Source organism: Harpia harpyja, chromosome 18 (genome assembly GCF_026419915.1).
Source record: "Harpia harpyja isolate bHarHar1 chromosome 18, bHarHar1 primary haplotype, whole genome shotgun sequence".
Taxonomy (NCBI): Eukaryota; Metazoa; Chordata; class Aves; order Accipitriformes; family Accipitridae; genus Harpia; species Harpia harpyja.
Window position 1 is genome coordinate 19,990,710 of NC_068957.1, and position 20,880 is coordinate 20,011,589.

Consider the following 20,880-nt stretch of genomic DNA (forward strand, 5'->3'; position numbering starts at 1 on the left):
CAATCGTTTCAGGCATCAGTTTATTTAAACAAGGCAAAGCTTTTTCCATCCCTGAGTTTGACAATTTACCTATTGGATAAATCCAGTTGAGAAGGAAAGGAAAAGATGAAAAATGGCAAACTAATAACTCTTCCTTATGGTACTTGAATTTATTCTGTTGTTGAAAAAGATCAACAATTTCAAATACATTGAAAGATGAAAACAAACCAGCCTGCTTCGCTTCTGCGTGAAACTGAGATACAAAGACCGATTACCTAAGCACGCGATCTAACTAAATGAAATTCCTGTAAGACACAGAAACATTTGGTGACCCTACACTCCGAAGCAGTATCTTCCTTTGGTTTGGATTCATACACTTCCGAAAAGGAGAGGGCAAGGAGGAAAAGGAAACAAACATACACATTCTGAATTAATCAGAAGACCAAGAGAGCCACCTGCAGTTTGTAATCCAGAAACAAACATATTGAGTTTGCGGTTTTTTCTTTCTGTTTTGACAAAGCAATGCATATAGTTGAGGTAGTACAACATATCTGTGTTTAATACTAGAGATTCCTCTATTAAACTGAAGCTTGCTGTCTCACACCTACAAATACAGCTGTGTTACAAGAACTTTGGCCAAAACTGAGTCCATTTAAAGCTTGTAAAAGTTTAAGTTCTCTGGTGAATTTGATCTGGCCTTCTTAGCATATCAAATTCAGATCCATTTTTTAAAAGTACTAATCCCTTTTCCTTTTCTTTATAAGTACCAAACGTGAATTAATGCAAACAGCTTTCCTTCAAGTTTAATGGTGCACTGACCTCATTCTTTGGCTGCTACTTATCTCTCCACTAAAAAACAGCTGAAAATTAAGATAAACAAAACTTTTTTCTCCCCTCTAAAAATATTTCATTACATCAAGCAAAAAGGAAGGGCTGATGAATAACGATGCATATTTCATATTGTCATTTGTCAGTCAAGAACAACAGTGAATATAAGCTTTGTAATATTCAGAGGAACACTGCACAGAGATAGAATCAATCCTGGAAATATTACATCACTTTGATGACAGAATAAAAACTTTAAAATGCATTTCATGCATACAAACTTAATTATTTCAATGTGAATGTTTGAAGCTAAAACATTCATTCTGATCAAATAAAGAACACTATCTACTTCAGCAGACTAACTGGTCACAGAGAGGGTTAAAAATAATAGAATTCATGTCAGAAAAACATACCTGTTAACTAGGGGGGCAAGGGGAAGGAACAAAAATCAACTGAATCAACAGTATCTACTGACTTACACTGAAACTAGCCAATCATTCTTTCTTTCTCCCTCTCCTCAGTATCTGGCAGAGGTGTAAATAGAATGAGTGTAAGTTACTGCAGAAATTTTAAAAACCCCTGCAAAATAACACACCAGCCTTGAAGAATGGTTGGTTTCAGAGGAAAAAAATTACACACCATTTTCTTCAGGAGATCAAAAATCAGCCTTCCTTCTATCAGATGTAGAACACAAGACATAGGTTTAAAATGCCCTTGCTGACTAGGTGATTTGGTAGTCAGTTCTGCATTCCCTTCTTGCATAAAGGTACCTTGCACAATAGAAATTAGAAGGTACAATAAGGTTCAAAAGACAGAAATTATTGTGAACATTCAATGGCTCAACAAGTAGCAGCAAAAGGGACTCAAAGAAAACTCACTGAAGACTGCACACGGGTATTCCACATGCGAACATAATGTGAACATCCTCTGCGTGATGCTAACGAGTAAGACTACACTATTTATTTGCACATGGATATTACAGAATTAGCATGTTAATAGTATCACAAAATGTGTTCAAACCAGAAGGGTTGTTTTAATTAAAGCCTGATTAAAATATACTAAGGACATAGCATCTTCCTCGTTTATATGATCTAATTTGTTCAACACACATGAAGAAATTAAATACAGACAGTTACATCTTTCATATTGCTGTACTACAATACTTTTGGGAGAAGAATAATTTCAAATACTGAAGTAGGTAAGTTGTTCAAACTCTCTGGCATTTTTTCTTGACAATGGAAAAAATAAATTTAAGGTAAATAAATAAGGTGTTCTTGTGGATGCTGAGCAAGGGGAAAAAAACAGTTAAAGTGGGAGGGAATAGCAGCCCACCTACATTCTCTCCTTTAAGTCACTACTCTAAGCAAGCTGACCTTTAGACCTCAAATGCTATGTATCCACAGAAAGTAGGTGGCAATCAAAAGACCACTGCAGCTCAAGTTTTAATAATTCACTATAATTAGAACGTCATCATCCAAGCACTTCAAGGCAGAGAAGAATAAAGTACAGAAGTTTTACCAGACCTGAAGGAAGTCTTGATAACCTACCCCAATCAACAAATGCAAACAGAAGATGCTAGTCAATGATCTGCTAGCTTTTTAAAAAAAAAAAAAAAAAAAAGGGGGGGGGGGGGGTCAGTGTCTTTTGAATAGTATTTTACCAGCAAGCTAGAACAACCCCAAGCAGACTTAAAAGGAGGAAAATCTCCACTGTAAGATCATACAACTTGTGAAGAACTCGAGACACTGGTGACTTGTTGCAACACCATTTTATCTCCACTCTTCAGGTGGACAGAAGATGGGTGAGCATAACATCAGAAAAAAGAAGGGGTGGATGATAAGTTTATGTTTGCTAGTACCAGTGTAAAGTGGAATAATGGTGTTTGTTGTATTTTGATTAGACTTAACACTTTAATAAAGTATAAGTAAGTGTTGAAGTCTCCATATAAGGTTTGCATACTTTTCACGAAAGCATTGAGTGCAACACCTGCATACATCTATCATACCACCTATGTACAGTAACAGCCAGTATTCCACCTTCATCTACTTTTAGAGCCCGTCCCCTCGCTATTTCCAACAAGTTTAAAAAGAAGTTTATTGTAAACATTATAAGGTAAATGTTATTTGGATAAGCATCATTATCTGCTTACAATTCTATACAAGTACAGTTTCCTCAACTGTAGTCTAACTTCTATAGCCTAAAAATAAAGGATTTATCACCTTCAAATAAACATTATTAACAATGTTGACAAAAAATGATGTTGCTACCGTCACTGTAGTTAGTGTTATTTAAACATCACCTTCTTCTTAACCTCATCATGTCATATGTTGTGTCTTCCTCAGAAGTAATGTGGTCTCCCCAGACTGTTCTTCAGCTGTTTTGGTATGTTTGTTATGCTCTTTATTAAATTTTCCAACATCCTTTTCATACTACTTTCAGTTGCGCATTTCAACCCTCTTCCTCCTCAACCAACAAAACAAGTTTAGATACTAAAATCCTGGCACTGACCCAAAACATGAACAAATTAAAACTAAATTTTAGTTAATCCTATCAAAATTTTACTAATTTTTCATAAATTACTAATATTTTAAAACTGAGCTACAGATAAGTCCTAGAAGTTGTTCACAGAGGGAGATATCAAAGGTAGGACTGGACTGCCACCTAAGTTTTCATATTGTAATTACTAAAACAAGACCTTATTTTAATAAGCTGTTTAATATGTTTTATATTATGCATATATTATTACATTATACATATAAAAATAAAAAGCTGAATATTTTGTTCGCGTTTTGTTCAATTATAGTTTACATACAAGTTTATATTTCTCTTGTTCTTTCTCACTCTAACTCCCATAATGTGTAAAATACAACTCGGCCATTAAAACCTTATTTCAATTTTGAAAACATATCAAAATGATTGTTGAATTGTATTTTAAAAGTCTAACCATAAAGAAGCAACAGAACCCTGATCGAGAAGTTTTCCCTTGAGGTAAGGTGGATGGATAATGTATTCAGTACTGGAACAATCCCAGTAGTTACAGACTATTATGTACTAATTACTACCTTTACAGATCTACTGTACACATAATTAATTTCTTCAGAGCACCACTATCATTCTTGACTGGCAAAATACACAACCTAAATTAGAAGAGCCAGAAATTAACATGATCCTTAAGGGAGAAGGCATTAACTTGCTTTGTAGTGTTTTGCAATTAGACTATCAATCAAACAGTGAAAAGTGATTTTGATTGCAGCATGCCTGATACATAGAGTATTGTCACATTATTACAAAGTTATCTGAGGCCCCAAGCATATGATGTATCACGACTTATCTACAGAGCCGTAACATTTTAATCCTTTACTTTTACCTGCTAGAAGACACTTCGTCATACAATCATGTATGTATTTAATATTAAAAAAATTAAACACCAACATAGGGAGGTTTTGAGATCATATTCCACAAAGCACTGCAGACGTCACACTGCTGCTGATGGTGCTCTTTTCCCTTATACTGGTAGCTGAAGATAATTTTTTATGTCAGTTAAGTGACAAAAGCAAAATTTAGAAAAAGACTGTTCTAGCTGCACAGCATAAAATGACCTGCTTAAATGATTTCAAAGATTTGCTATTAGGCTAGTGTTCTTGGCAATAACCTATATTTTAAACACTCCATTTTAGTTGTTGGTTTTCTTAACCACATTCTACAGAAATACAAACATACACACCCCCAACCCCACCAAAAAGCAGTAGCCCAGGCTTCCGGAGACATATAACCAGACTGGATTAATATACTAAGCAGAAATTCTTGACAACTTCATTACAACATTTCCCTCATTAGAAAATTACTATTATGCATTTAATTAAAAATTATTCTAGTTCTAGAATTTGGATAGTGGGACCATCTAAAGACATCAACAAGAAGGCATTCTTAGTTGACAACGCACCTCTATTTCACTGTGTATTAACAGAAATTAATGACTTCACATAATAGACTCACAAGGATAAGATGCAATCCAGCTAAGGAGGGTTGTTCATTGAGTTTATTTCACATTTTCTTTATACTCCATAAACTGGAAACGATTTTTTTTTTCATTAAGAAAATACTTGTGTGATCACACAAAGCTTAAAATTGATCACACAAGTTTTAAAAAGGAAAAAAAAACTCACTAAGTAAAGGTTATCCTACTTGTTAAAAAAAACTTGTCTGAAGAGACTGTTGCTTGCAGGTAAGATTTAATTGTTTTAAGATAAGGTTGAGCTAACAATACCTCAATAGAATTCCTTCCCCTTGCTATTTAAATATCAAAACATAAATCAATGCATGATAAGATTATTTTGCAAACCAAATACTACTGAGCCTGAAATTTTCAAGTCGTGACTCAAAAACTGTGAAAGGATGATGCATGTTTTCACCAGCAAAATCACTGCTTTCACTTTAAAGCAACGCATGATTCACAAAATAAAATTCTGGTTGATATCAGATTATCTCTTAGAATTAACTAGGTCAAAAAAAGTAACTGACTGGAAACTAATACCATTTTTACTCTTATCCTCTGTGCCACTACACAAGGAATATGCATCTATGTGTTTCATTGCCACCCACAATGCAGTAACTGTCCCAATTCTTAATACCACCCAACTCATTAATGACCACCACAGTTGTCCATTCATTTTCAAGTATGCCTAATCTAGAACATCATTTACTTGTCAAAATAGTCTGCTAGACTACAATCATTGTTTCCATCTCTGCATCTAGAAGCCCAGTTCCAAGCTCAAAACACTCATCTAAGGTCTCTAATGAAAATTTGAAGCCCTGGAGTCCGTTTGTCAGAGGCAAAGTTATTTGAATCACTTGTGTTTCTCAAAGAAAAGTGGAGAAAATCCTTCCAGACTGCACTGAGACAGTGATAATTAGATCTCAGTTAACTTAGTTCAAACCCCAAGACTTCAAAATCCTGTGAAGTCTGAAAGGGAATACTTTTTTAATGTTTCCATTGCTCCCTGTACAAGAGATGTTTTCCTAATTGTGCTCAGTAACTGATTCACAGACCAAATACTGCAGTTTGACTGTTAGTACTGATCTGAACGTACCTAAAAACATTCTACATCTTCACAAGGCATCAGTATTAAATATCTAGTGCTACAGTAGCAAGTAAATATTTAACCTTATGCATACTACTTTAAAAAATTTGAATCTATTATTTTACCAGTCAGGGTTCATTCCTTTTTATTCCTGGTGCTCTGGGATTAAACATTCTTATGTTTTATAAGCAGCTAACTGATGAGTGCAATAATTCATTAACTAATGAAAACTGTGCTTCAGAAGTGTCTTCTTATGACTTCTCCCTGCCTCCCTCTACTTTTGGTCTGCAGAAGTACCACTTCCCTGCAGCTTTGGCTGCCTTCCTTGAACACAGGTGGTACTCAGACAGCAAGGCAGCATGTAGTTTAGTAACAACCAACATCAAGTTATTCTCGGAGTACCTTAAAACAAAACTATGTTAAATGAGGAATACCCCCAAAGTTTCATTCTCATTGTGCCAGAGAATCATCAATAGAATTCAGAGGTTTAAACAAATTTAATTGCTACAACCTATATGGAATTAAAAATTTTTAATAAGTGTGTACACTGTCATTTGTTTTACTTCAGTTACTATTCCCACTGGCATTCCAACATGCCATGAAATACAAGATAGTAAACACTAAGTCATCCCAATGCTTTTGGCGATTGTCAGTTTTCTTCCACTCATCCATTTATTTGTTTTACATGCTGACTGTGCTCTTGAGAGAATTTAAAATGCATTCCTATTTGTCTTCTATCATTCTCCTGTAATATATTGGGAGACCACACCAAGAAATGGGACTAAAGCAGAAGAGAAATTTGATCCTAAATTACGCTTGAAATAAGTATTTTGGGGATTAATGAGCTGCTTGTGGCTGTTAAGGCAAAAGGTGAGGAAGAATGGTGAATATCATTTAACATTTCACTTTGCAAAGAGCAGTTGTAGAAAAAAGTTGTTTGTGGAATGCAATTATTTCAGCCTGTGCTGCAACTAAAGATTCTTCTTGACTTCTAGTAGGTTTTCAAGTTTTAAGAAAAACTTGAACTCAAAGAAAGGCAACCCTGACTTTCTCTACAAGCCAGCCAAGTAAGATTTTAATATCATGGGTAATAATATGTAGCAGCATTTTTAACAGTCTTCTCATCCTTTGTTATGGCATGTTATCTTCTACAACCATTAACTGAGAACAACATAAGGAAGAACAGGAAAAATACCTGCAAGGCTACCACCACAGTAAGCTATTTAGAGAAATTCTGTTGTTTGTAGTTTTAGAACTGTGCAACTATGTCAACAAGAATTTCCTCTCATATGAAACAGACAGCTAAGTCAAAATTTCAAGAGGTTTTTTTCAGCATTTTTAATGAAGAAGATTTTCAGGAATTCAGAAACATTTCTTCAGATTTCTAATGAAAGAATTCGCTTCAAGGCAGAAGCTTGCCATTTTCAATAAGAAGGGTCTCATTCCATTGTAAGTGTTATCTGCTGCTAAGGCTTCCTCCCCTTAAAGGTCTTCCTGTCTTGCTGTCACACTAAAACCAGTGACAAACTCCACGTCATTTTAACCTCACTGCAATGCTACGAACCAAGAATCTATCAAACTTCGGTATGGAAAAAAAGTGTTAAATTACTGCAGATGATGCTTTTGTATTACTGCACGTAATACCTGTACATTTAGAGCAGAAAGTGGGAAGCACTGTAAAAGCAGAATACTAATGGCTCAAATTCAGTGACTACTGAAAAGAGCATGAGCTCTCAGTGAAAGAACTGTATATCTTATGAAAAACCCAACTATGACTAACTCTTTGAAGGGGTTTCAAAAGAGCACAGAAAAAGACATTCAGAAATAACTCAAGGAATCTACTCAAGAAATGGTTCAGGGAAGTTATGGTCCTCTGAAAGACCTTCCTTAACCCAAGTTAACTTTTCAAACAGTGTCTTAGTATAAACTGCAGTTCTTATTCCTGGAATTCAGACAACAGCCAGGACACCACAAACCTCTATGTGCAATACAACTTAATTTTGAAGCCATAAAATCCTCAAGTAATTGATAGAAGTGAGACCATCCTAGTGGTTCGAATTAAAACAGAAGACTCCCTATGGTTACAATATAAAGCATCACATGAATTGTTAATTCTCAAAGCCAAAAAGTAAAAAAAAAAAAAAAACCAAAACAAAACAAAAACACCCAGCAGCACAAAAATGCTTACAGTCAGTACATACATTCACTTCAAAATCCTAAGTGTGTGTTAGCTTAATCAAATTTGGCCTATCAACACTTGACACATCTCACTCCATCTACCTCCAAGAACTGCACATCCCTAAAGTATATCATATTCTAACTGGTTGATATATGGACAGAAGATCTGTAGCTACATCAGGAATTCATTCTTTCAGCATCTAACACTTCTTGGACTCTAATTTGTTAGGCTTCCTCATTAGCTCCTGAGTAAGTTGTTATTGAACCGTTCTTCAGCAGTACTTGCTTCTCTTCAGGCCTGAAACAAATTACTGGTAAATGGCCACATATGAAATACTGATCAATTTACCATTAACTATGGCTAATAACGAAAAGACTTGAAGAAGCTGTGTGCAGCTTCAGAATTACTCAAAGACCATTTGAAAGCCATGAAGAGCTGAGGATGGTATTTAAGTATCAAAATCATAACCAATATTCAGTTGTTAGTAACTGCATTCCCAACTCAAGATATAAATATTATCATATCTCCCATTGAAAGAATTAAGTGTTTGAGAAATTAATTATTTTCTTCATCTAAAATCAATAGCAGAAGAGTTATTTACATGACATACTGAGCAGCCTCAGTTACATGTGACAGACCAGCATGGTTTTTATTCTCACTGTATTGTTATCTCTAGTAGTCAAACAGGCCTATTTCACACTGTGTTCCAACAAAAATCGGTAGACTATCTGACACTTCCCTATGGTATTATGCAAACAGTTTAAAGAGTGTGCACTCACATATTCAAACCTTTTAAAACTAACTTATATCATTCACTAATAACAGTAACAGTGCAGTTTAACTGTATATAACTTGGGAAGGGTGTGCTTCTTAGATTATACAACACAAATTTAAATACTAATTAGAAGAGTATATGTAAAGACTTCGTTCTTAAAAAGAGCGCTGCATACAGTATTTAAAAAAAAAAAAAAAAAAGTGGAAGCAAAGACTAAGGACACCAACACAAGAACTTTGAAAAGAACAATGGTTTCATCTCACATATTCCAGAATCATGACAGTAGGCATATTATAGAGTTGTGACTTTGTGATTCAACTGCATGAGGACTTTGATTTAGCAGTGTGATACAAGCAAGTAAATTTTTGTTACACAACAAACCCTCCACAGGTGGAATATCTAAAAGAACCTGACAACTTACAGTTCCCGCAGCTAGGAATATTAATGCAGATGAGCATAATTTTAGGATTAGAATTTAAATGTAATTATAATTTAATTTGAAGAAAATTCACATCAGCCTGCAACACACCCTGCACTTAAGAGGTATTGTTAGAAAAGGTTCCTCCCCTTATGCTGTGAGGGAGGAGCAATTCCTGTAATAAAATGTATGTTTTTATTAAGCATAGCAGTTTAAATCATCTTCCTGCTATAAACCATTATATGAATTCCATAGCATTGCACAAAGCATAAAAGAGACTGTCACTGCACAGTTTTAAACTTAATAAAAGCATAATACAAAGTAAAAGAAGAATGTACCTTTCATTTGGGTTCCAAAGGTAAGCGCCAATTTTGCAAACAGTTCTGGGTTTTCAAATCTATCTTCTTCAGCTTTTACCCAAAAGCTGTTTTCTGCTATCTCTTGAGGCTCAATCTGAAACAAAAATGGCATCTCCAGAGTTAATAACTAGTATTTTCAATAGCCAAGTTAAAGCCAATGCTACTAGACTTCTGTGATAATTAGAATGAATTAAATTTAGTTATGTTCCAGCTATTATGTTCTCTTAAAGATGCTTCCAGAACAAAACATAATCAGATGAACTGCCTTCTATCTATGCAATGATTTTTATTATATTTCTCCCATTCAACAAGTTTTCCAAACAGGCTTGATAACATATTAGCATCTGGGTTTGAAAGTGTTCTAGCCTTCTCTTGATTATGTTCTAGACAGTTCCCAAATTCTTCACCACTGATATGCAGCCCTGCTGCTTGAGAACTGTAAAAGGAATAGTCTTTGTTACACTGCCAGAGTATGGAATACCTTATTTGCAAATGATATGTCAATGTAGACCTTTCAGTGACTCAATGTTAAGTCTGTAGGAAGAATTATCTTTTTAAACATCAGAAATAATTTTATACTTAATATCACTTTTTTTAAACAGTTTCCATTTTTCAAATGGAAACACAGATTTCATTACAGTACCTTATTTGATACTGTATTAAAAGAAGAAAGTACTCTGCAACATAGAAGCTGAAATCCAATTTTACTCTTCACGTATGATTCGGAACAGCTATTTTGTTTTCAAAATATGTTCCTCTTCCTGTTTTTAAACTCTTATCAATTCTTGTTTACAAGTTTGTTTAATTGCTGATTAATTTTCAAGGGCTATTTAACTTCAGGATGATACACAGGAATACACAGGATACACAGACTGAGAGGAGACCTTATCACTCTCTACAACTACCTGAAGGGGGGTTGTAGTGAGGTGGGTGCTGGACTCTTCTATCGAGTAACTAGTGACAGGACGAGAGGAAATGGCCTCAAGTTGCGGCAAGGAAGATTTAGGTTGAATATTAGGAAAAATTTCTTTACTGAGAGGGTTGTCAGACATTGGAATAGGCTGCCCAGGGAAGTGGTTGAGTCACCATCCCTGGAGGTATTCAAAAAGTGCGTATACAAGGTACTCCAGAACATGGTTTAGTGGGCATGGTGATGGTTGGACTCGATGATCTTGAAGGTCTTTTCCAACCTAAATGATTCTATGATTCTATTCTAAATTTATAAATACTATATTTGTAAGCCTCACTAGGATTTCACTGCAACACATTGGTCCTCCACCTTTCACCATATGATCAATCTGCTAATGTGTAGCTGCTTTATCACCAGCTGCAGGTAAGACATTTTTAAAAACTACCTTAATCCAACACTAATGGTGAAGACAGTTACAACAAAAGGCACTAAATTAAACAAAGAATTTTGTTCCCAAAATGATAGCTCCTTAAAAGTTATGTTCACAGAGACTTTCCTCCTCTTCAGTATGCAGGAGATCTTTGGCACTGTTCCCAGAGCACTTAAGCAAAGTGTCCATCTGCAGTTACTTTCCATTGTCATACACAGTGTTCAGATGTGCACTTTATAAATTATTTCTATAAACACATGAACATAATTGATTACAATGAAATTGGCTGCAATGACAAATATGTATTATAAACTGAAAAGCTTATTTTTCTGCATGTTTATAGGATGGCAGTCTGAGTATGTTTCACAGTTACAAAACTAGTGCAACTGACTCTAGAATCAGGTATTACTTAACAAGGATAATTGAGTGTAGAAAGTGCAAGTTACACGTATGGCAGGAATTTTTCCCTGCTTAACTGAGATGCCTAAATAAATGAAGAAGATAAATGAATTGCAGGAGAGAAACTAACCTAACCAGACAAAGCAGTGGTGAGTCAAAGATGATCAGCAAGTTCAGGACAGAATGATATTGTCAATGGCAGACAAATTTTCTCTCTCCGCCCCCCCCCCCCCCCAAGAAAATCACCAAAATATAAATCTGTGATGAAATCTATATTCTATAAGGAAAAAAAGTCCAGATGGAAATACCCAAACAGATAGAAGGGGTTAATATAAAAATCTGGAAGTCAAAGATAATAAGAGAAGCTAACTGAAATAATAGCCACAAAACATTTTCTTAAAAGCCCAGGTGGAAATGCATTTCTAAAACATTAGAGCTCCATTTCAAAAGGAGGAAAAACAGTTTTAAAAAAATCCAGAAAACTCTATGATGGAAGCTTTGAAGAGAGTAATCTTCTAAACAGAAAGAAGACAAGGACACTCAATGGTAAAGTATCTTCAACAGACAAACATTTCATAGGAAGGGAAGTGACTTTTTTTTTTTTAATAAGGGTTTTAAAGGTTACAAAATTGTATAATTCAAATGATTCATACGAGTACATAAACTAAAAGGACTTTTATATGTCTAGGTGAATTTCAAAGTAAAAAAACAACCCCAAAACTCTGGATTCAAACATTGGGTAATGCTGAAAGTAATACACGAGCATCTTTTCCAGTATGACAACTCATACATTCTTGTTTCTTTTTAATAATACAACCAGGCTACTTAAAACAGTCCATTTTTTCTTCTTAAAACTATAATATATTGGTGTGGTTGGCTAGAGGTTACAGATATATTGTACGGATGTTTTAAGAAAACAGCAGGACCATACGATTCCTTTTAAATTCAGAAGCATTAAAGTTAATATTCTCAAAAAACTGTTCAGTTTTCTGGAAACGCACTGAGAATTATACATTAAAAAACCAAAGAAAATCCCTCACCAATTGCATTTTGCTGCACACACTACAGTTACTTGTAACGTCACCCTCATCTACAATTCTCTATAATGGGCCTGAAGTTTCCAGCACTGTCATACTATACTGTAGCTCTAAGGCGGCACACTGATGCGCATTAACCGAAACCAGAGATTTACAGTCTTCCCCCCTCCTCGATACTTTTAATTTCTCCTCCCACAATAAAGGAGTTATCATTTATCCTTATATGCAGATTATTTTATAAGAATTACAGACAGAAAAAGTAAAGAGAGTTTCAAATGTATTTTAACATTTATTGAAATCAGTACATTAAAAGCATAGTTGACTATTTTAAATATCCTTCTGCTTAAATATTTTGAAAGCCTGTTTTTAAACCACTACTGTTAGATACACTTTCAGATTATTTTGGCACATCTCCAAATACTTCGAAATCCAGTGACAAAGTACTAAAGATAAGGTATAAACATTAATTCTTATGGTAAAAGAAACTATAAATTGACATGACATGCATTTCTACACAGGTTTTATCTCAACCTTCTAGATTCCTCCTTCCAAAGTTAGGGGGATTAATCATTCATGATACTGCTCTTATTTGTTACTCCAAAGAGCAAGCCATTTCACTATTCAACACTTCAGAATTTAGAGGAACACAAAACCTAAGCTTACTTTTTATTTAGAAAGACAATTAAGATCACTTATTCAAAAATATCAGAGGACAGCCTAGTTCCTCTTCCAACAGTAAACTTCTGTCATTACTAGTTCTTGGAAGGTTTTGCTTGAAGTGCTGACGGTATACATTCAGAAATGATACAAAACAACTCACCTTGAACCATCTGAAAAACCCCTTGGGAAAAAATAGAATGATTTCCAAACACAGTCCAGTGCTGTTGCCCTAAGATTATCCATCTTTACATATACTCTTAAAAGTGAAATTCCGTTGTGTCTGGCAGGGTAGATCAGCTATGTAAGAGCTCAATGGACATGATCCTGTGTCCTAGCAATATAGTGACAACAGTCTACAAAGGACTGTTATTGCTATGCAATGATGTGATGCATTTCAGAGGCTTCATATTGAAAAGATGAAGCATCTTCAGCCAGGAGCAACATCTGGCATCACATGTCATCCAGCTCCATCCAGGACAATGTGGTACCACCCAACTTTATAGAAAGATGCATATCTACATCCATATGAATTTCCCAACAGTTTTACCAGCTGTGAAACGTCCCGAAAAAAACCTGCACTATTTCAGCATGCAATTTAAATTACACATTCAACAGTTGTTCAATATTAAATTGCAACTTATGGTCAGCAATGACCATCTGTAGCCGCTTAACAGCTTACTTTCATCGACAATTTGATTTTACTAAGTTCTTGGTACCAACACACTATTGAAATAGAATATGGTTTTCAAGGAAAGTGTCAGACACTAGCTAGTAGTACAAAGATTTAGTACCTTGACAAGTAGCAGATATCCAGTCAAACTACACTGAAGTCAAAGCTAGAGCTCAAACCAGATGACATGCAATATATGAAGGTCCTCCTTTAATTTGGCTTGATGATTTGGTGATCTATGTATTTTTTCCTACAGCAAACCTCAATACGTCTATCACATTTTATACCACTAAAAAACTGCCAACCACAAACTGCCTTTAAGATGTGATGGGTTCAGTCTTGAAAATAGATGCAATTATCTAGTACCCCCAAATTTATTTCCTTTATATGGAAGAAACAGTGGCTATACTGATCAAAAAGGGATTTTAAAGTAACACATATGCAAACACACACCTGGATACTTGCATAACTTCTCTTGTCACAAAGTGACCAATTCTACTGGGAGACAAGTAATAACTAGTAACTGCTCTTACAAGTTAGTTTTGCAAATCAGACATTGTGCTTGCACTTTACTACTCACATAAATGTTTATATTTTAAGTTGTTTTGAAAAATGAAATTTGATTAAATATAACCATGTAAAGACTGTGCAGAAGCTTGCATTCACTGGAAGTTAATGGTGCCCAACCATGTCACTCGAGCAGTCCCATAGCTCCTCCCAGTGGCCAAAACCCTGCCCTAGCACATTACTAATCTGAAACAAGCAATAAACATCCCAGATTAATACCTCCAAGTACCTTTATAAACACAGACACAGGCACTCTCTGAACTTACAACTACATTAGGCATCATGAACCAAGGTTTCCACATGAAGTAGCATGCTGTTATCTATGTTTAAAAACTGCTTTAAAACTATTCCTACTGGTTTGGATATATGTACGCAACTTAATACAAAGCCACAATTCACATTCACCACACCTAACAGAATGGTGCCCTGTCTTTTCATTTGGGTCATCACAGTTTTTCACTCTGCTTTGATACTGACCAGTAATACAAGCAACTCTCTGCAGAACTATGAATTTCAGTGAGCATTCACCTACCGATCATACTCCACATACCTCAGAGGAGTCACAGATGTCCTCCCAGACCTGCCCTCACGACAGGGCCAAAAGAGAAATAACACACAGCAGTTACCTACTGCCATCTCCTGCTGTCACTACATAAATCCACTGAGCTTAGCACACATTCTCTGAAAGCTCTCATGGGAAGAAATCTCTTGCTCAGCAATGTACAACCCACAGACTTTTTTAGAAGAATTTTGTATTGGAACTACGGTAGCTTCCTGGGATACTCATCCGTCAAACATCAAATGCAACGTTCTGTCAACAAGAATCTCATTTAAAAATTCATTACAGTATACAGGATCAACTATATTTGTAAAGGAGAGGGAAGGAACATCAGCTTCACAATTCTAATAGAGCCATGACTAACTCAAGTTTAATATCAAACCACATACTGCTAAATCAAATGCAGTAATAATTTTACACAGAACTAAATAGCTAAAAATTCACTTTAGTAAAAATGTCTTCAAGGTTTACAATAAAAACTGATGTTTAATAACACCATTGCCTTTAGAACCTTCTGATAAGTTTGCAACTGTCTCAACAGGGTAAACACCTGCCTTTCTCAGAGAAAGAAAAACGCTGTTAAAGTGTGTTTTGTAGTACAACTATCATTGACAGGCAGGTAAGGCAATGAAAGTCAAATTTCCTTTCAAACTTCCAGAACATATCACAAGAAGAAAAGAAATGTGAACACAAAATAATTGGCTTCATTTCTTAATTAGATGCTCTAATTTATAGTAGATTACTGTATTTGTTCAGAGGACTGATCTTAAAATAAGTCTTAACCTCATGTCAAGACATCTGCCCTTAAACAGAAGATTTTAGTAGTTTAAGGCTGTATACTTATTATCATGGTAAGTATAGAATTATTTATTTTAATTAGGAAAAATACTTTTGCTAATGCCTTCCCACCCTTCTCTTTTTAAGCTAGTCAAGTTTTTGAGTTTCATGCAAGGTCTTTAGAACTAGAAAACCCTATGAATTGCCACCATAGTGGTTTCACTCATACTTCATTTTTAAAATAAATTCACAGAAGGCAGAACCAAAGCAATCATGCACTGTTTTATTGAGAAGATACCAAAGGTAAAATTAGTGTCTGATAGCCTAATCCACTTTCAAACTGCCCTCAAAAAGCAAGGAAAAAAAATAATCATAAACCACATAATTTATGGCTCCCACAGCTTTACCCAGAGAAGGCAAAACTGAAGTCAGAGTTCCGCTTCACACTGTCTTCCAAAATTCCACGTACCCACTCATACCAAGTTTTACTGCATCTTATACCTAGAGACTCAACTAAAACCTCTTAATACATCTCCTTTCTCAACATCCTCTCTCATTTCTCAGACACAGCTGCTTCAATTAAGCAAACAGCTGTAGTTATGCCTTGACTTGAGATCCTTCTTTCTGTCAAGTGCCAGATTGTCAAAGTACCTAAATGGCAGTCTTCCCAACAGTCTTCCACCCAGTTGTCTACTTCGAGATTCATTCCCCCTGTCCTAAACCCCAGCAATCCTTTAACTAACTCAACTTTTTTTCTGAAAAACTAGTAACATGATTTATAAAGTAAACATTTTAATTGTTTGATAACTTAAACCTGCTTTAAACAAGACATTTTACCTTTGAAGTGCCCACTTGGCAAGTCAAATATCTATTACAGCTTATTACAAATATCTACATGAAAACATGTAGAACTTAACTCTATACAAAATCAGCCAAAATTCTGAGAGCTCTTAGCTACAGATATCCCCAGAATATGGGGTGTTATGGGCTCTTGGCAGCATTAAACACTTCGAGCTTACCCCATAGAATAAGGTATCTTTGAAAACCAATACCAATTGAATCACAATCACTGCATCAAAAATGTTTTGGATAAAGAACAGAATGAATTCCCCAAACATGAGTACTATTAACAGTCTAATGTAAACCCTAGCACATTACCTCCTTCTTCCTCAAAAGCCACTTTTTATGAATGGGAATAAAAACAAACATTGTAATACCTTTGACCAGTTGATTCTCTTCATTGCGACTTCCAGCTTATACTTTTTCTTCTCCTTCATCCCATGTGGTAACGCTGGTATCACCGGAAAGGGAGCAAAAGGAACACCTCCAAGAGCTGGTGGCATTGGAGGCCCACCAAAAGGCAGTGGTGGAGGAGGTGGTGCTCCACCAGGTAGTGGAGGTGGTGGAGGTGGTGCTGCTCCACCAGGTAGTGGAGGTGGTGGAGGTGGTGCTGCTCCACCAGGCAGCGGAGGCGGTGGCGGAGGCATTGCTCCACCCGGTAGCGGAGGCGGTGGAGGAGGAGGAGGTGGTGCTGCTCCACCGGGCAGCGGAGGCGGCGGCGGAGGTATTGCTCCACCAGGTAGTGGAGGCGGTGGTGGAGGAGGAGGAGGTATTGCTCCACCAGGCAGTGGAGGTGGTGGTGGAGGAGGAGGTGGTGCTGCTCCACCAGGTAGCGGAGGTGGTGGTGGAGGAGGTATTGCTCCACCAGGTAATGGAGGCGGTGGAGGTGGTGGCGCATTCTCACTTGGTAGGGTTGGAGGTAATGGTGCTACTTCTGTCAGTTGACCTGTCAGGCCTGGACCCTGAAATATAAAAAAGAGGAACTCTTCAACAGGGTGGGGAGGAGGTTTAATATGAAGTTGAACCAACTAGGATGCCTTGTAGTCAACTATACCTCAAGAAAGTGAGAAATTCAACCATTCTCCTACTTAAATGAGAAGCAATAACAATAGATTATACCATGTACCATAAAACTGCCAAGTAAACTGAATAACCTAGCATTTTTATAAAAACAAATTGTTTCCATTTTAAAGAAAATTTAATAGTAGCAGTAACATTTAAGTGAACAGAACAGCATTTTATTTCTTACCAATACACAAAACATTCATCCCATTTAGGATATCCTGGCAAGCTGGGGCATCAGGGATGGCAATAACCACGCTGAATTTTAACAACACTAATCTGCTGGTGGAAAACTTTCCACAGAAATCACTGAAGCAGCTATTGCAGTACAAGAGGTTATGGGACCACAGTTGTTCATAACTATCCTGACATCTTGTTTGGGGGGGAAAATAACCCAAAACAATCATGTTTTCCTTTAAATCTGTCTGCAGTTGTTTCTGCAGTGATAGGAAGAAAGAGCAATTGCAATATCCATTCTATGAAGCTGCAGGAGGAACAACTAAGAGACACAGCGGCATGTTCAATCAGACAGGTTTCTGTAGTGATAACATGATCCCAGCCTAGTACAAATTCCTCACAGATTTTTGTCCTTCAAGACTATCTGTTAAAAAGCAGCATCAGAATCTATGCCAAACTACCATACGACCTCATATTCTATTTCCTCTACTAACTGATTTTTTTATTACAAAATTATTATGTAATACAGGCTGTCCATTTGATCCAAATTGCATACTATTTCCCCATGCAATTATTTACTGTTTCTAGTTTAAAGGAAGCAAGATTGGGGGGTTTGGGGGGGGATCAATCTGAGAAAAATCTGAGTGCATCTAAAAATAAGTGCCACAATATATTGTATGGGGAGCATAACACTAGATTAAAAAAGGCATAAATACTAGAAAGTTAATGTGTATCACTTCTAATTGTACCATTATTATGAATGAACCATGATGCCTGGGTCATCTGAACTGTCTTAGAATCAATATAACAGGATTAATAATTAATCAGACTGAAAATAAGTTTTTGGCTTTGCACAAGGCACTTGTTTCCCATGAACGCATTGTAATGCAACAATTGGTGAACTCATTAAAACAGATTGTCAAATTTCAGTGTAACACTGTCTTGTAGATATTTGTAACAAACATTAAAATTGGTAAGAACAAAGTATGAACAGAAGTGTCTGTGTGAAAACACAATAAGAAACCGTAAGACACCACAGGTTACAAGAACAACTTGTATTGATAGCAAAGGACACAATGAATAGCAATCCCACTGTGAAATGCAGTGTAATGTGCCTACATTAAGATGCAAAGGCCAGTGCTCTGATAAGGCTATAGCACAGACAACTCGCCAGCAAAAGACGAGCATCCTGAAAGCACGATAAAGGCAACCAGGTTACAGCACATCATATGCTATTTTTCCTCTTATTATCCAAGCAGGAAGTGAGACTATAGGCATTAAGACAGTCACGATGAGGAAAAAAGGCAACAGGCAGACCTTGCCTAACATTGAAGGAGCAGGAAATAAGCCAGGCTGAGGCAAAAAGATCAAACCATAGTAACTGTTGGTTCCTAAGGGGTATAAAAGGCTTGTCAGAAATGCAATTCATTGTCATTAAACAAAAGAAACCCAAGACATGTTGTGAGGGCTCAACAGGCAGCATTTCTTCTCCTCTCTGCTTCACTAGTGTTCCTAGACAGATCACTTGGAGATACAGTTTTGGTACTTGCGAGCAAAATTTATGAGGAAATCAATGCAAGTACAGTTAGCTTTGCTGAAATTAAGTATCACCTTCCACTTCCACAAGGTCTTGCGTTTTTTGTTATATTTACCTATGAGACTGTATAAAGCTAGCATAATATTCATTTTAGAAATGGCTACAGTCTGATATCCAGAGTTTAAAAAAAAAAAAATTGTCGTTATCAGTTGCATGCACATTCTGAAAGGTATGCATATTGTGCACGCACAGCTATTGTGATTTCCACCTTTGCAATTCAAGTATAAAGCCTTCTAAAACAAACACTTTCTGCAAAACATACAGAAGTAGTAATGTTAAAGCATAAACAAGTACTTGGAGAAAAAAAAAAAACAACCCAGGCTAGATTCTAACTTTTCATAGCCTAAGGAAATTTTTCCTCAATAAAGCAAGTATCTGTAACAGATGTTGAATATACTACTATTTGAAAAAATGCTACCTCCATTAACTATCCTTAGTAGTTTATGCTACCTTAAAAAGAAATCAATACAACTATAACATACATTTCAAGCCTCCATAGAGGCAACACACTCCTGGGTAATTTCTTTGCAATTCATAAAAAATAAAATAAAATTAAATTAAATTAAATTAAATAAAAATAAAAATTAAAAAAAAAAATAAAAATAAAAATAAAATATTCAACTGTGGAACTTACTGTCATTATTACCTGGGTTCGTAGCTGTTTGATTTCTGTTTCAAGTTCTTTGATTTTCTCTTCTCGTTTCTGAAGCTCTGCTTGTGCCTCCTGTCGAGCTGTGAACTCTTCATCAAACTGTAATGATTAACCAACACAGAAGTGTTTGTCCATTTATGTCCATACTAGATATTATACATTCAGGAATTCTTTGAACAATATTAAACTACAGCAATAGATGCACTTTTAACTTAAAAAAAAAAATTTTTCCAGTATGTGTTCTTCTAGTAGCACATAATTTCTTCCATCAATAAGTCATAACACAGAACCACTCAGATCCAGCTACTGAGTAGAGCTGTAAGTTCAACAGGTTTGTTCCGCCCCAACAGAATATTGTAGACTTCTCAAACTAAACTCAAGTATACACGTCATGCAGTGAGCTTAAATCTGAAGAGATGTGTGCAGCTTCAGCAGTATCATCCATAAAGCAACATAAGAAACGAGGTATCCAAATAAGTCAGTGATCCCTTCAGTCCTGATGTCCCCATATAAAATGGAAGTCCAGTTTACAGCATGGTTTTGAGAAATTTGCTGTATATTTTCATCCTGCTACTGTTTGCTAGGCTTAAGAGATTATTAGCATCTTTGAAAGCTTCTGTAATTCATTCTTCCACAGGACAAAGCAACGTATCACCAGTAAGAACCTGTTGACTGCCACTAACAAAGTACATTATGATAAATAACTCTGCCAGAAAAGCATCACAACAATTTTCTTTCTATAAAGCTCAGACGCCATAGCTCCTATTAGAAATGCATCCACGTTTAACACTGAAGAGAGAAAAGCTAATTACTTCATTCAACTCTTAATCTGAAATTTGTAATCATTGTGTTCAAGAACATGTACTGCCTTTTGGCCCGCAAAAGGCTTCTTAGACCAGACCAAACATCAAAATTTTGAATGCTTTT

At 35.9% G+C, this 20,880-nt stretch overlaps 1 protein-coding gene across 6 annotated transcripts in view; it reads right to left on the reverse strand.

Annotated features, from left to right (window-relative positions):
• The window catches only part of DIAPH2 (diaphanous related formin 2), a 264,713-nt gene that overhangs the window by 190,825 nt on the left and 53,008 nt on the right, over window positions 1-20,880 (reverse strand). For all 6 annotated transcript variants that reach the window (XM_052813767.1, XM_052813766.1, XM_052813763.1 and 3 more), the window contains 3 exons: window positions 19,948-20,052; window positions 16,843-17,427; window positions 9,596-9,710 (listed from right to left, as the gene is read on the reverse strand). In XM_052813767.1, the coding sequence (XP_052669727.1) occupies window positions 9,596-9,710; window positions 16,843-17,427; window positions 19,948-20,052 (805 nt within the window). The remainder of the gene's footprint in view (window positions 1-9,595; window positions 9,711-16,842; window positions 17,428-19,947; window positions 20,053-20,880) is intronic.